Source organism: Pezoporus wallicus, unplaced genomic scaffold (genome assembly GCF_028554395.1).
Source record: "Pezoporus wallicus isolate ANWC-B61680 ecotype Strahan unplaced genomic scaffold, APGP_CSIRO_Pwel_v1 contig_6464, whole genome shotgun sequence".
NCBI classification, from domain to species: Eukaryota; Metazoa; Chordata; class Aves; order Psittaciformes; family Psittacidae; genus Pezoporus; species Pezoporus wallicus.
This window is the reverse complement of record NW_026642130.1, coordinates 211,420-223,757: the sequence shown is the minus strand read 5'-3', so window position 1 is coordinate 223,757 and position 12,338 is coordinate 211,420. Positions and strand designations below refer to the sequence as shown.

The following is a 12,338-nucleotide window of genomic DNA, read 5'->3' as shown; positions in this document are numbered from 1 at the left end:
TGCATCCCAGCCCCAGCATCTTTATATCAATAACTAACAGACAGAAAGAACATGTCTTAATTTTCAGTTGTAAAGCCGCATTTGTGGTTCTGGTACCTGGGAAAATCTTGTAAATGGTGTAAAATTAATAGAGGACCATGTTTAAGTCATTTTTCATCTAGCCACAACAGTGTTTTTAATTTTTAATCAAAACCTGCATTGAAGCTGCCCTGTGAGCCTGGACCAAAGATGCTTCCGGACTCCTGGACTCTTCTGCATCCTGCACGACTGCTAATTTCCTTTGCTAGTGCTAATGGGCACTGACATGCAGTGGGTGATACCCTGCCCCTCTAGCTGTCCCCACAGGAGCTTGCATTTTCACATTTCAGAGCAAAACATCACTGTGGCAAAAAGCATCTGCAACCAGAGACATCCCTGCTTTTCCCTTGCTAACTGATGCCCTATCAATGAAGCAGGTGTCCTCTCCATCAAGTTTTAGCTCCCATTTGCCTCTTTCTGCACTTATTTCACCCAAACCATGTGATAAAACAGTAATTAAATACTTTTTTGCAAATACTTCTATAGCCCCAGAATGCCCAGCCCAGGCTTGTGCTGCTAGTCTCCCAAGTCACTCCTAGCCATCAGGGTTTATCCTCAACTGCATCCTGTGGAGACAAGGGCTACTGTGCTCCCCATCCTTCCTGGATCATATCCTGAGAGACTAAGGGACTCTCCCAGCTTTCCCAGTGGAAAACAGTCATGGATATGGAGGAGCAAAAAGAAACAACCCTGAAGTGGCAGTGACATCATGGCTTACTGGCCCGTGATCTCTGGCTTCCTCACATCCCACTTACCACCCGCATTTCACTACTGGATTTATCCCAAATTCCTTGGCGCAGCTGCACAACATGGCTAGCACCTTTTGGGGGAGTGCAAGATAAATAACAGGGCCTTCTCTGTGTGTTTTTTGAGTTGTTTTTTTCCTAAAGGGATTATTCAGCAACACATTATGAGAGTTTCTGGCAGGGCTGGGGCTGGGCTCCTCCAGCATCCTCACCCGCTCCATGTCAGGTGCTCTCCTCCTATCCCATTCCCACTGGCTCCTAGCTGACAGCCATCTGGGGTGCTCCCTGCACATTTTTTCTCCAGCACGTTTCCTTTGGCACAGCCCATTCTCTGTGAATTCTTCCCAGCAGTTATTTCTTAAAGCATTGTCCGAAAAATTCCAGATTAAATACTGTAGCTCATGCTAAACTGGATACACCATTTCCTTCTCAAAATGTTGATTTTGAATGCCTCTTTCTGCAGGTTTCTCCTTAAGATGGGTTTTTCCTTCTTGCTAGCAGTAGGTTGTGATCAATAAGTGCCTTTATTTTTTAATAATTAATAAATCGTTAGAAATTATGTTATACTTACACAGGACTGAGGGATGAAATGAAAATGCTGGAGTCTTTTGGTGCACATCCTGCATTGCCCGGATGACAAGCAGTCAATATTCTGTTTATTATTGGTAATGATTCAGTAGTACACTGACATTCTTTAGGCTGAAAACGTCCCTTTTCCTTTGCTACAGAGAAAGCAGCTGATGATGAAGTCCAGAAGTCTGACATCTCATCCAGTAGCCAAGGGGTGATTGAGAAGGAGTCTCTGGGACCTCTTCTTCTGGAGGTAGGTGCTATGATGTTGTTACCGATGCTGTTGTGCTTCTGCTACTGCCCTAAACAAAGCAGCACATCAAGAAAGTGAAATACAGAGGAGGAAGGCAGTGGGTCACAGCTGGGATGCTCTAAGCCCAAGCAGATCCCTGGCCTGAGTTGCAGGTAAACTGATGTTAGACCTTTGTTTCAGCAGGTGGTTTGAAAAGTGAGTCTTAGCCAGAACCACAGAATCACAGAATGGTTAGAGTTTGAAGAGACCTTAAAGCTTACCCAGTTCCAAACCCCCTGCCATGGGCAGGGACACCTTCCACTAGACCAGGTTGCTTCAAGCCCCTTCCAACCTGGCCTTGAACACTGCCAGGGATGGGGCAGCCACAGCTTCTCTGGCCAACCTGTGCCAGGGCCTCACCACCCTCACAGGGAAGAACTTCTGCCTAAGAGCTCATCTCAGTCTCCCCTCTGTCAGGTTAAATCCATTCCCCCTTGTCCTGTCCCTACAGGCCTTTGTCAAAAGCCCCTATCTGGGTTTCTCTTTGGCCCCTTTAGGCACTGGAAGCTGCTCTAAGGTCTCCCCTTAAGGAGCCTCCTCTTCTCCAGGCTGAACAAGCCCAGCTCTCTCAGCCTGTCTCCATAGTAGAGGTGCTCCAGCCCTTGAAACATCTTCTTGGCCTTCTCTGGACTCACTCTGGATGAAAGCCCCTACCACCCTTAGTTTATTTTCCATGCAGCTTGACCCCAAGAAGCCATTAGTGGTTTCTGGTTCCTAAGCAGTCTTTAACCTCCCATCCCTAAAAACATTCCCCAAATGACTTCCAGCTTCTTCCGGATGCCCTGCGCTCAGGTGAGGTTTTCAAACCCAGAAAGGTGAAGGTAAAAAAAGGCTATTAAAATGCACCTCATTAACTTTTAGGAAGGATTTCTGCCTCTTGACCTGTTATTTCAGCTTGACTTCTATAAGAAATTCAGCTGATAATGTGATTTAATATTTAAACCATGGATAAATGTCTGGTGTTTCTGCTGAAGGAATGGGGGCTCAGGGGGAGGTGTGCAAGCTGGGTCCCCACCGGCTGCTCTGCCTGTGAGCTCCCCTGCCCCTTCCCACTCCATCAGCCCCTCAAAAGCAGCATTCCTTGGGGAGAAGGGTCCAGGTAGGGTTTGCCATCCAGTCTAGAGCTGGTTTTTTGGGAATCTGAAGTGCAAAGGCTGGTTGTCTTGGCAACAGCTGGGAATAAGGAAAATTGCAGTCAATCTGCCAGAACCATTTTGACAAAAGATTTCTTTCTTATCTTTTTTTTTTTCTTTTCTAAATGCTTCCTGTTTCTTGTACTTAATGTTGCTCTACAGTAAATCTTGATTTTTAGAAACTGGATAGAATAAGGCCTGGATGCTCTCCATCAGAGAAACTTTTCTGGCACAGGCAAGTTGGAGGATGGGGAGGAGGAGAAGGGGATGCTGCAGGTGCCACTGTTTGGGTATCATGAGTTTCTCCTGTACCTGCACCACCTCCTACTCCAGGATAAGCTACTCATGACCCAGCAGTGTGTGCTCACAGCCCAGAAAGCCAACCATGTCCTGGGCTGCATCACCAACAGCATGACCAGCAGGTCAAGGGAGCAACTTAAGATATATATATCTGGAACACCCCATATAAAAAGGATGTGGAGTTGTGGAGTGAGTCCAGAGGAGGCCACAAAGATGCTCCGAGGGCTGGAGCACCTCTGCTATGGAGACAGGCTGAGAGAGCTGGGCTTGTTCAGCCTGGAGAAGAGATTCTATGATTCTGTGGTTCTGTGGTTCTGTGATTCTATGATATGGCTAGATCTGCTTGCAGGATCATGGTCCATCGGAGCTTACTGTTGATGAGCAATCTAAATAGGAAATACACTCCAGGAAAACCACATCCTGCCTGGATGAAGCATTTTAGGTAATGCGTGCCTGGAAGAGTAAAAATCAACAATCAGCCTTCTCAATAGCTCCTCACACAAGCACCGGGCTCTGCAGCTCTGAGCTTGTTTCTCAGCACCAGAAAGCATTACCTCTCCTGTTCCCACAGCCATGAATTAAAAACCTTGATGGTGTCCTCATTAAAATCAGCAAAAGTTCTCCCCGTGTTGTATGATTGGGTCTGGGTCACACTTGTCCTTCTCCAGTTAATTGCAGGGCTGAATTGTCACTTGCATCCTAAATACATGAAAAAAAACTGTTATTCTGCACAATGCAAAGGCTCTCTCAATTAAGCAAATCGGGCATGTGCTTAATTTCAGTGACTTGCCAAATTAGCCTTTCTGACTGCTCTAACCCTTGGAAGAGGATTTTTTCTCCTCGGTTGGCACCATCCTTAGTGGTCCTTAGCAGGGGAGGTTACAGACCTGAATAAGTGTTTAAGCAAATGTGCTGTATTTGATCACTGCTGTAATATAGAGCAGGGATGAAGCCAAGGTGTGAGAGGCAGAGGAATGTTGCCCATGGTCAAGGAGTATCCTGACCTGCTCCAGGACCTTCTGCCTACACACTAACCGAGTTTACTCCCATTGCAGGCATTGGATGGCTTCTTCTTTGTTGTGAACCGTGAAGGGAGGATCGTCTTTGTCTCTGAGAATGTGACCAGCTACCTGGGTTATAACCAGGAGGAGCTCATGAACACCAGCGTCTACAGCATCCTGCACGTGGGGGATCACGCTGAGTTCGTCAAGAACTTGTTGCCAAAGTCTCTAGGTAAGAAAACCCTTGAGGTGGGTATTTTTATTAGCTGGTGCTTGGAGGGTGCTATCAAAAATGCTGTTGTGCTGGCCTTATAATGTTTTTTATATAAATTATTTTTGTATGTTATTAATTTCTGTACTGTTTACTGTTAAATTCAGAGGTATATTCAAGCCAGGTAATAATCTCTAAACTTTTGCCTAGTGAATGCATCCTACCAGTGAGAATCTGCCACTTAATTTTAATTTTTTTAATATTAGATTAATTAGTATTGTATTTTTCAATAAATACCTGGTGGATGACAATATTCAAGTCATCTTCCCTTTGTCTTTCTCTACTACAAAAATTTTTGCCTTCAACTTTGGCTTGTGTGTGGGAAGAATCAACTCAGCTGCCCAAAGTGAGGACCATTATAGAAGCTTTAGGGAAATGAGGAGGAAGATTCTGAGGCCTTGATGTGGGGCGGCTGAGCCTCTTGGCTTATCCCAGTTCATTCAGGATGTCCTCCTAGCTGGAGGGTGGTTGTTCCTAGCTGGTTTCAGAGCCTGTCAAGAGTTTGCCAAGCATATGGTGTGGGGATTGCTGCACCTTGGGGTGTAAGAAAAGGTCACAGTGCAAACTTTGAGCTCTCAGTGGTTCCCTGCACCAGGAAATGAACAGTTGTGAGGGTGGGAGGAAGCGTTGTGTGGTGAAGGCACTGGGGGGTGTTGGAGGCAAGTGAAGCAGAAGGTTTTATTTGTTGACTGGAGGCGAGCATTCTCTTGGTGGCTGACATGGGTGAGACATCACTTGTCCCTCATTCACTCACACCTTTGAAGGGACACAAAAGGAAAACGAGCCTTTTCCAAGTAGCTTGGGGTAGTTTGGTTGGGATTTTTTAATTCACACTTGTATTCTTTCTGAGTAAATACAACGATGTCTTAAACCACCTAAATCTATGGGCACTCATCACATTGAGCCTATTGAGGTTCAGGCATCATTTCCCTATGATTGCCCATTTTAAGGCTGGGTATTTTGTCTTTTCTTGGATGTTACAAGCCCCTCAGCACTTCTTGTAGATCAGTTTGCATGGAAGCTTCATAATCTGCTGGTGGCAAAATCCTTTGGGTCGGACATGAATATCTACAAAGATATTGTAGAGGGTTAGAAAAATCAGCCAACTGGTGTCCACAGGTTTCTGGAAAAAGCCAGGTTATAGGAAAAAAAATCAAAGGGGAAGGTTTTTGCTGCTGCAGTACCAGAAGAACTTGCTGCCGAGCTACCCCAGAAATGAGAAGGAAGCAAAGGAAAACTTCATTTCTGTGGAGATGCTCAACTGGACTTGCTGGAGAAGTCCCTGGATCATCACTTCAGCGGGATTTCAAGTAGAACAGCAAGAGGCAGGAGTCTTCCCAAGCTCTGGAAGTGACTCAGAGCCCCACTGCCTCATTTTCCCTGCCAGTAAGATGGAGATGGTAGCACTAACCAGCGATGTAAGGAGCAATTAATAAATGTCAGCTTGATGAGTCTCACAGCAATGTGCTGATCTCATTTGGGATTGTAGGTGCTCTTAGGGCCCATTTGGGAGTGTGGGCCTGAGCATGGGGTCTTCACCCCTGACCTGGACAATGAACTGCTTTCTTCCCCCATGCCATCACTTTTCCTTCTGTCCTGTTATCCAAGGGGTCCTTGGGAAGTCAGGGAGGATGTGTGCACAATGCAGCTCCCAACAACTTCTTTTCTCTCTCCTTTCTTCATCCCTCAGTAAATGGAGTTCCTTGGCCTCAAGAAACAACCAGGCGCAGCAGCCATACCTTCAGCTGCAGGATGCTGGTCCGACCACCCGACGACACAGGCGTGGAGAACCAGGAGGCTCGTCAGCGCTACGAGGTGATGCAGTGCTTCACTGTCTCCCAGCCCAAGTCCTTCAAGGAGGAAGGAGAAGGTAAGAGAGAGCATCCTTTGCTTCTGACCCTCTGTTCAGGATGGGGATGGCAGTGCAGGAGGAGGAGCAGGATGGGGACAGTAGTGCAGGCAGGAGGAGAGCCAACCAGCATCCCACAGGGCTGCCTGGTAGGGCTGGTTATTCCTATCCCAGCACAAATGTTGCCCAGCATGGTGGTGATACTGGTGGAGATGCCTGAAGTTCATTGTTGGCTTCTCACTCTCCCTTTCCCTCCAAGCAAACGTCCTGCAGCCATCCTGGCTTTTCTGCCTCTCCAGAGCCACCTTTGGGGCTGCTTGCAGTTGGAATTCCTTAAGGAAGGAACAGTATTTTATTACCCACAAAGCCAGTGGGCTGCAGGACCTTCTCAGCAAGTCACTTGGGTGCCTGATGCCCCACTTTGTGCCTTCACCACTGCTGGACCACAGTGCTACCCACACAGTTTTGGGGTTGAATCAGCTGCCTGCAGACAGATCTCCCTGGGGACTCAGGACAGGCAGGATTTCCTCAGCACTGTGAGGGCCATTGTTTTCCTGCAAGTGCCTTAACTCTCCTTTCAATGTCCTGGCTATTCTTTTCCAGTGCATTAGCTGGATTAATCCGTTGCGGTTTACACAGGAGATCATGACTGGAAGGAATAAATTATGGTATTTTATGACCAAATGCTTTGCCTGAAGCCGACAGTTGCTGGCTTTTAGTGCTGACTTTTATTGTACGATACTGCCAGGTCCAAGAAGCCTTTACAATTCATTTCTCCAAGCACTGGAAGCCTCTTTTCCAGCAAATTTTGTAGAGTTTAGACAGAGCCTATTTGGTTTGAAGGGCCAGAGGATTGCTCAGGGTAAACACTTCCAGGGCAGGACACAGCAATTGAGCCCAGCAGTGGTATTTTAATTAAAACCTTAAATTACAGGTGGTGATTGTAATGTCTGATGTTCACGTTGTTGGTCCCTTCTCCCACTTTGGCAGATTTCCAGTCGTGTCTGATATGCATTGCGAGACGATTACCTCGACCGGCAGCTGTCGCCCCTTCCGAATCCTTTGTGACCAAGCAGGACACCACAGGTAACATCCTGGTGATGCTGGGGAATCCTGGATCTGGAGGAGTTGTTCGCTGGGGATAAGAGGACAATGGCCCAGTGCAGGACCCCATAGCATGAACACAGTCCTGTGCTTTCCAAATGGCAGTGCTGCCTGCTAGGACCGATGTGGTTCACACCTCAACTGGAGGCACCTCAACTGAGTTTACATCTCAACTGATGCAACACATTCAGTCCCTCTCTGCGCCCTTGAATTTCAGGGGCTGTTAAGGTTGCTGATTGATGGGAATGAAACAGTCATCACCTTTTGGAGCTTTCTAACTGTTCTGGTGACCATATTTCTGGTAGTTAATCATCACTGTGGACTTGCCTGCAGCCTTACAACCCTTAATGAATGTTTTCTCTGCTCACTGCTCCCTGCCTGTGGCTGTAAGCAGCCAACAAAACTGCCTAGCATTTCATGTTGAGGGAGAAAACAGGTAGTAGGTCCTGCTTGGTGACTCCCCAGGTGTGGGCAAGGTGGCTGGCAAGGTGTCCTGCCACTTGGGAACACATCAAGTCTGGGGACCCCAGTCCCGGGGTGGCAAGAATCCTACTGCACCAAAGTGCTTCTTGTTAGGTTTCACGTCCGCTTCGGCTGACCAAGGTGTGCGTAAAGGTCAGTGCATGCTCCAGAGCAAACTTCTTGAACCTCCACTTCCTTTTGTGCTCCTGCCCGTGCTGCCTGATGCCAAATAGGACGTGGCTTCATTTCCCACATTTATGGACCTATTTGCGCTGAGAGACTTCTCATGTGGTCCTTGAGTAACATGGCTTCTCTCTCTCTGCCCAGGTAAAATCATCTCCATTGACACCAGTTCCCTGAGAGCCGCCGGGAGGACAGGCTGGGAAGATCTGGTGCGGAAATGCATCTATGCTTTCTTCCAGCCGCAGGGCAGGGAGCCATCTTACGCCAAACAGCTCTTTCAAGAAGGTAAGGAACTTCTGTTCCTGGCTGGCATGTCTTGCCAAGCAGCAGGATCTGCAAGGAGAAGCTGGGGCACGATCCTCCTTGCTGGATAAGTGCTTTCTGGAAAAACAAACGCTGCAATAATAATTATGAAGTGCCATAGAGAGAGGGGAAAGGGCTGAGTAACACTGGAGGAGTTCCACCAGCCGGGAGGTTTCCCCTCACCTTTCAGGAAATACAGAATTGAGACGAACAGGAGCTAAATATGATTTATTTTTTTCCTTTGCCGTCTTCAAATACCACCCCCAGTGTCTAAGCAGGAGAAGTGGAAGCTCTTTCACGAGCATCTTTGCTGTGTCAGCGAGGATGCTCACAGCAGGGGTGTGGAGAAGGCAGGAATGAAGGAGCAGGAGGTCTCTCGGCCCCTGTAACCTTCCCAGCCTGCTGGACTTCATCAGCTTGTGTGTTATAGGCTGGTGGTTGAGTTTCTAAGGGGATTGATATGTTTCTGGTTGTCTCCTTCAGTGATAACACGTGGCACAGCCTTCAGCCCCTCATACCGATTCACCCTGAGCGACGGGACAGTGCTTAGTGCCCACACCAAGTGTAAGCTCTGCTATCCCTCCAGCCCAGAGATGCAACCCTTCATCATGGGCATCCATGTCATTGACAGGTACGTTCCCAACATGCTGCTACTGAGCTCTGCTTGAGTGGACGATACAGGAATCAAAGTTCCTGTTCCATACAGTGGAAGAAGGATCCACTGGTGGTCCGTGGTCCTGGTTTGGAGATGTGATCCCCATGGGAAACCTGAGGCTGAAAACCAGCATGAAGGCAGCTCTGTTGCTCTTGTTTATTCTTGTTTTGCAAAGAGGTGGCCCCAGGAGTTCAGGTGGAGGTTTATAGACGTGCTTCACATTTCTGCCTTGCCCTGGAGAACTTAAAATATCTGGGGAGGGAGAGGCTCTGACAAACTGGCAGGACAGGAGAGGTGAGGCTGTGGACCTGGGTGGTGCTGCAGAAACGTGAGGGGGCAGGGACAGAAAGAAGTGCTGTTGAAGCATGGTTATCCTATAGCCATGTGGGAAAGTAAGAGCCAGAGAAGGTGATGCCTTCAGGGTTTAGCCAGTGAGTGGCTGCAGTTCTGAGCAGCATCACATTTCTGGATATATTAAAGCTTCTGCACTCTGTCCATGCTACTGAAATAGATCCAGAAGTGCTGGTGGAGTGGAAAAGGCTAAGACCACCAGAGCTCCTGTTCTCCAAGCTTCAGAGCTCTGCAGCATGGATGGGTGGCAGGAGCTGCCTGAGTGACACTTTTCCTCTCCTTTTTGTCTCCTGCAGGGATCATGGCATGCTCTCACCCCAGGAGAACACTAACTCGGCAATGTCCCTTCCCCGGGTCAGCCCCTCGCTGAACCCCAGCATCTCCCCGGGGCAAGGCATGGCCCTGCCACCTTCCATCCCTCCCTCCAACGGCAGCATGTTGGCCACCAACGTGAACCAGCAGCCAGGCGCCGGCCTCCACAACAGCAACTCCAGCACCAGCCAAACCAGCTTTGGATGTTCACCTGGGAACCAGATAGGAGCCAACGTTGCCTTAAGCCAGGGACAAGCCGGTCCCCAGAACAGTAACCACACATTGAACCTCAATAGCTCCCCCATGAATAGTCCAGGGATTACGCCACCACAGTTCATGTCTCCGAGGCATCGGGTCAGCCCAGGGCTGGTGCCCAGGCCCAGAGTGCCCAGCAATCCCTTCTCACCCACCATGCCCACCATGCACTCTCCCGTGGGCATGGCCAACAGTGGCAGTGGGGGCAGCTGTGGGACCGGTGGCAACAGACCCTTTCCCAGTGCCCCCATAAACTCTATGCAGGGACTGACCGAAGGTCCCAGCACGCCGGTGGGCTACTCCACACCACCCCCCGTGTTGAGACAGCTCAGCTCCCAGAGCTCACCCGGCCGCCTTGCCATGCAATCCATGAAAGCAGAGTCAAAGGACAGCAAAGAGATTGCCTCCATCCTGAGCGAGATGATCCAGTCAGATGGTGCTTCAGGGGATGGCAAACCGCTGGACTCGGGCATGCTGCACACAGGCGACAGGCTCTCGGAGGGGGACAACAAGTGCTCCCAAGCCACCAGCCATAAGCTGGTCCAGCTCCTGGCCACCACGGCGGAGCAGCAGCTTCGACATGCTGATGCGGACACGAGCTGCAAAGATTCGTTAGTGTGCGCAGGCACCGGGGCCACCTTGGCCTCCAGCAACCCTCCCAGCAGCACCTGCCCTTCCTCGCACAGCTCGCTGACTGAGCGGCACAAGATTTTGCATAGACTCCTTCAGGAGGGCAGCCCTTCCGATCTTACCAGCCTGGCCATGGAGCACGAGAAGAAGGAGAGCACCTCAAACCCCACCACCACTCCCACGGCTCATAACCAGCTGCCAGGCAACCCAGACATCAAACTGGAGCCAGACACGCTGAAGAAAAAAGATGTCAAGGATCACCAGCTCCTGCGCTATCTGCTGGACAAGGATGAAAAGGAGCTTGCTGCAGCCCCGGCACTGAGCCTGGATGATGTAAAGGTGAAGGTGGAGAAGACAGAGCAGATGGAGCCCTGTAACACAGCCCCGGTGCCACTCGCGAAGCCTCCTGCTGCAGAGGAGGTCAAGCTGGAGACACAGGGCCAGGTGAGTTGACCCATCTGAATCTGCATCTGTGCTGGTGGGATGCTCTTGACAAGTTGTGTTTTGCGAGCAGTTTCCCCCAAACCTGCTAGCGTGCTCCCTCCACAGCAAGGCGGTGGGGCTGGGAGAAGTGTGGGGAAATGTCCTGCAACCTTCTGTGCTGATGCCACTTTCTCCAGCACCAGAGCTATCCCCTTTTGTACAGATGTTTCATGTTTTGGCTGCACAGTTCTACAAGGCAGTGGTGCGAAGGGAAGGAAAAAACTTCACTAAGGTGTATAAAAATGAGAAAGAAATGCAGCTCCTCGCAGCAGGTGGTGAGCTTGAGTGAGGAGGAGACCACGTGCATGTTGCCATGCAAAAAGGTTCTTAATTCTGCACCTCTGGGCGCATTCAGACCTCGTGTCCCAGGGAATTTTCAAACCATTGCCCTCTTGTTGCCTGAGATAAGCAATTATATGGGCCTTTTAGTTATCCTAAAAGTATTATTAAATTGAATAATCCAGTGACAGATCTCTGCAATAGAGATTTGGGTGCATAAATATTCATTACCCACAGCTATGAATAGAAGAGATTTCTTATTTTTGAAAGCCAGGGGAGATGGTAACATGGATAAAGCTGCTTAATCCTTTTTAAGCAAAGAGAAGAGAGCGGCTGACATGAAGAGCAGGGCTGATCACCTGCTTACAGACTGCGGCAAATGAGGCTGCCAGCTCTTGGAGACCCAGGCTGAGGAACAGAGTGCTCAGAGCACCTCGAACAACAAAAGCACAATAAGTTTCTTAATAAGGTTAAGGGCTTGGGCTGGCTTGGGAGCCACGGTCAGTTATCCTACGGGCGAGTGCGAATCACACTCCTCATCTCTGTCTGTAATGTACTTTCCCGGTGTCATCTGCTTGCTAGGTAGTATGTCCTCCCTGGACATAGTAGTATTCTCCTCCTGGAGAAGAGAAGGCTCCAGGGAGACCTTAGGGCACCTTCCAGTGCCTAAAGGGGCCAACAAGAAAGCTGGAGAGGGGCTTTTGACAAGGGCCTGTAGGGACAGGACAAGGGGGAATGGCTTCAAACTGACAGAGGGGAGATTGAGATGAGATCTTAGGCAGAAGTTCTTCCCTGTGAGGGTGCTGAGGCTCTGGCACAGGTTGGCCAGAGAAGCTGTGGCTGCCCCATCCCTGGCAGTGTTCAAGGCCAGGTTGGATGGGGCTTGGAGCAACCTGGTCCAGTGGAAGGTGTCCCTGCCTGTGGCAAGGGATTGGAACTGGATGAGCTTTAAGGTCCCTTCCAACCCAAACCATTTAGTGATTCTGTCATCTCCCATTTGAGATCCATCATAAAGATTAATGCGCCTTTAGATGAGGAAGACCCAAAGCATGAAAAGCATGATGTGCTTATTATGGGAGCT

At 49.3% G+C, this 12,338-nt stretch overlaps 1 protein-coding gene across 9 annotated transcripts in view; it reads left to right on the top strand.

The window, feature by feature from the left end:
* NCOA1 (nuclear receptor coactivator 1) overlaps positions 1-12,338 on the top strand; it is a 131,469-nt gene that overhangs the window by 94,047 nt on the left and 25,084 nt on the right. For all 9 annotated transcript variants that reach the window (XM_057427582.1, XM_057427581.1, XM_057427578.1 and 6 more), the window contains exons 4-10: positions 1,553-1,647; positions 4,175-4,352; positions 6,082-6,261; positions 7,231-7,326; positions 8,134-8,274; positions 8,776-8,923; positions 9,595-10,939. In XM_057427582.1, coding sequence (XP_057283565.1) covers positions 1,553-1,647; positions 4,175-4,352; positions 6,082-6,261; positions 7,231-7,326; positions 8,134-8,274; positions 8,776-8,923; positions 9,595-10,939 — 2,183 coding nt within the window. The remainder of the gene's footprint in view (positions 1-1,552; positions 1,648-4,174; positions 4,353-6,081; positions 6,262-7,230; positions 7,327-8,133; positions 8,275-8,775; positions 8,924-9,594; positions 10,940-12,338) is intronic.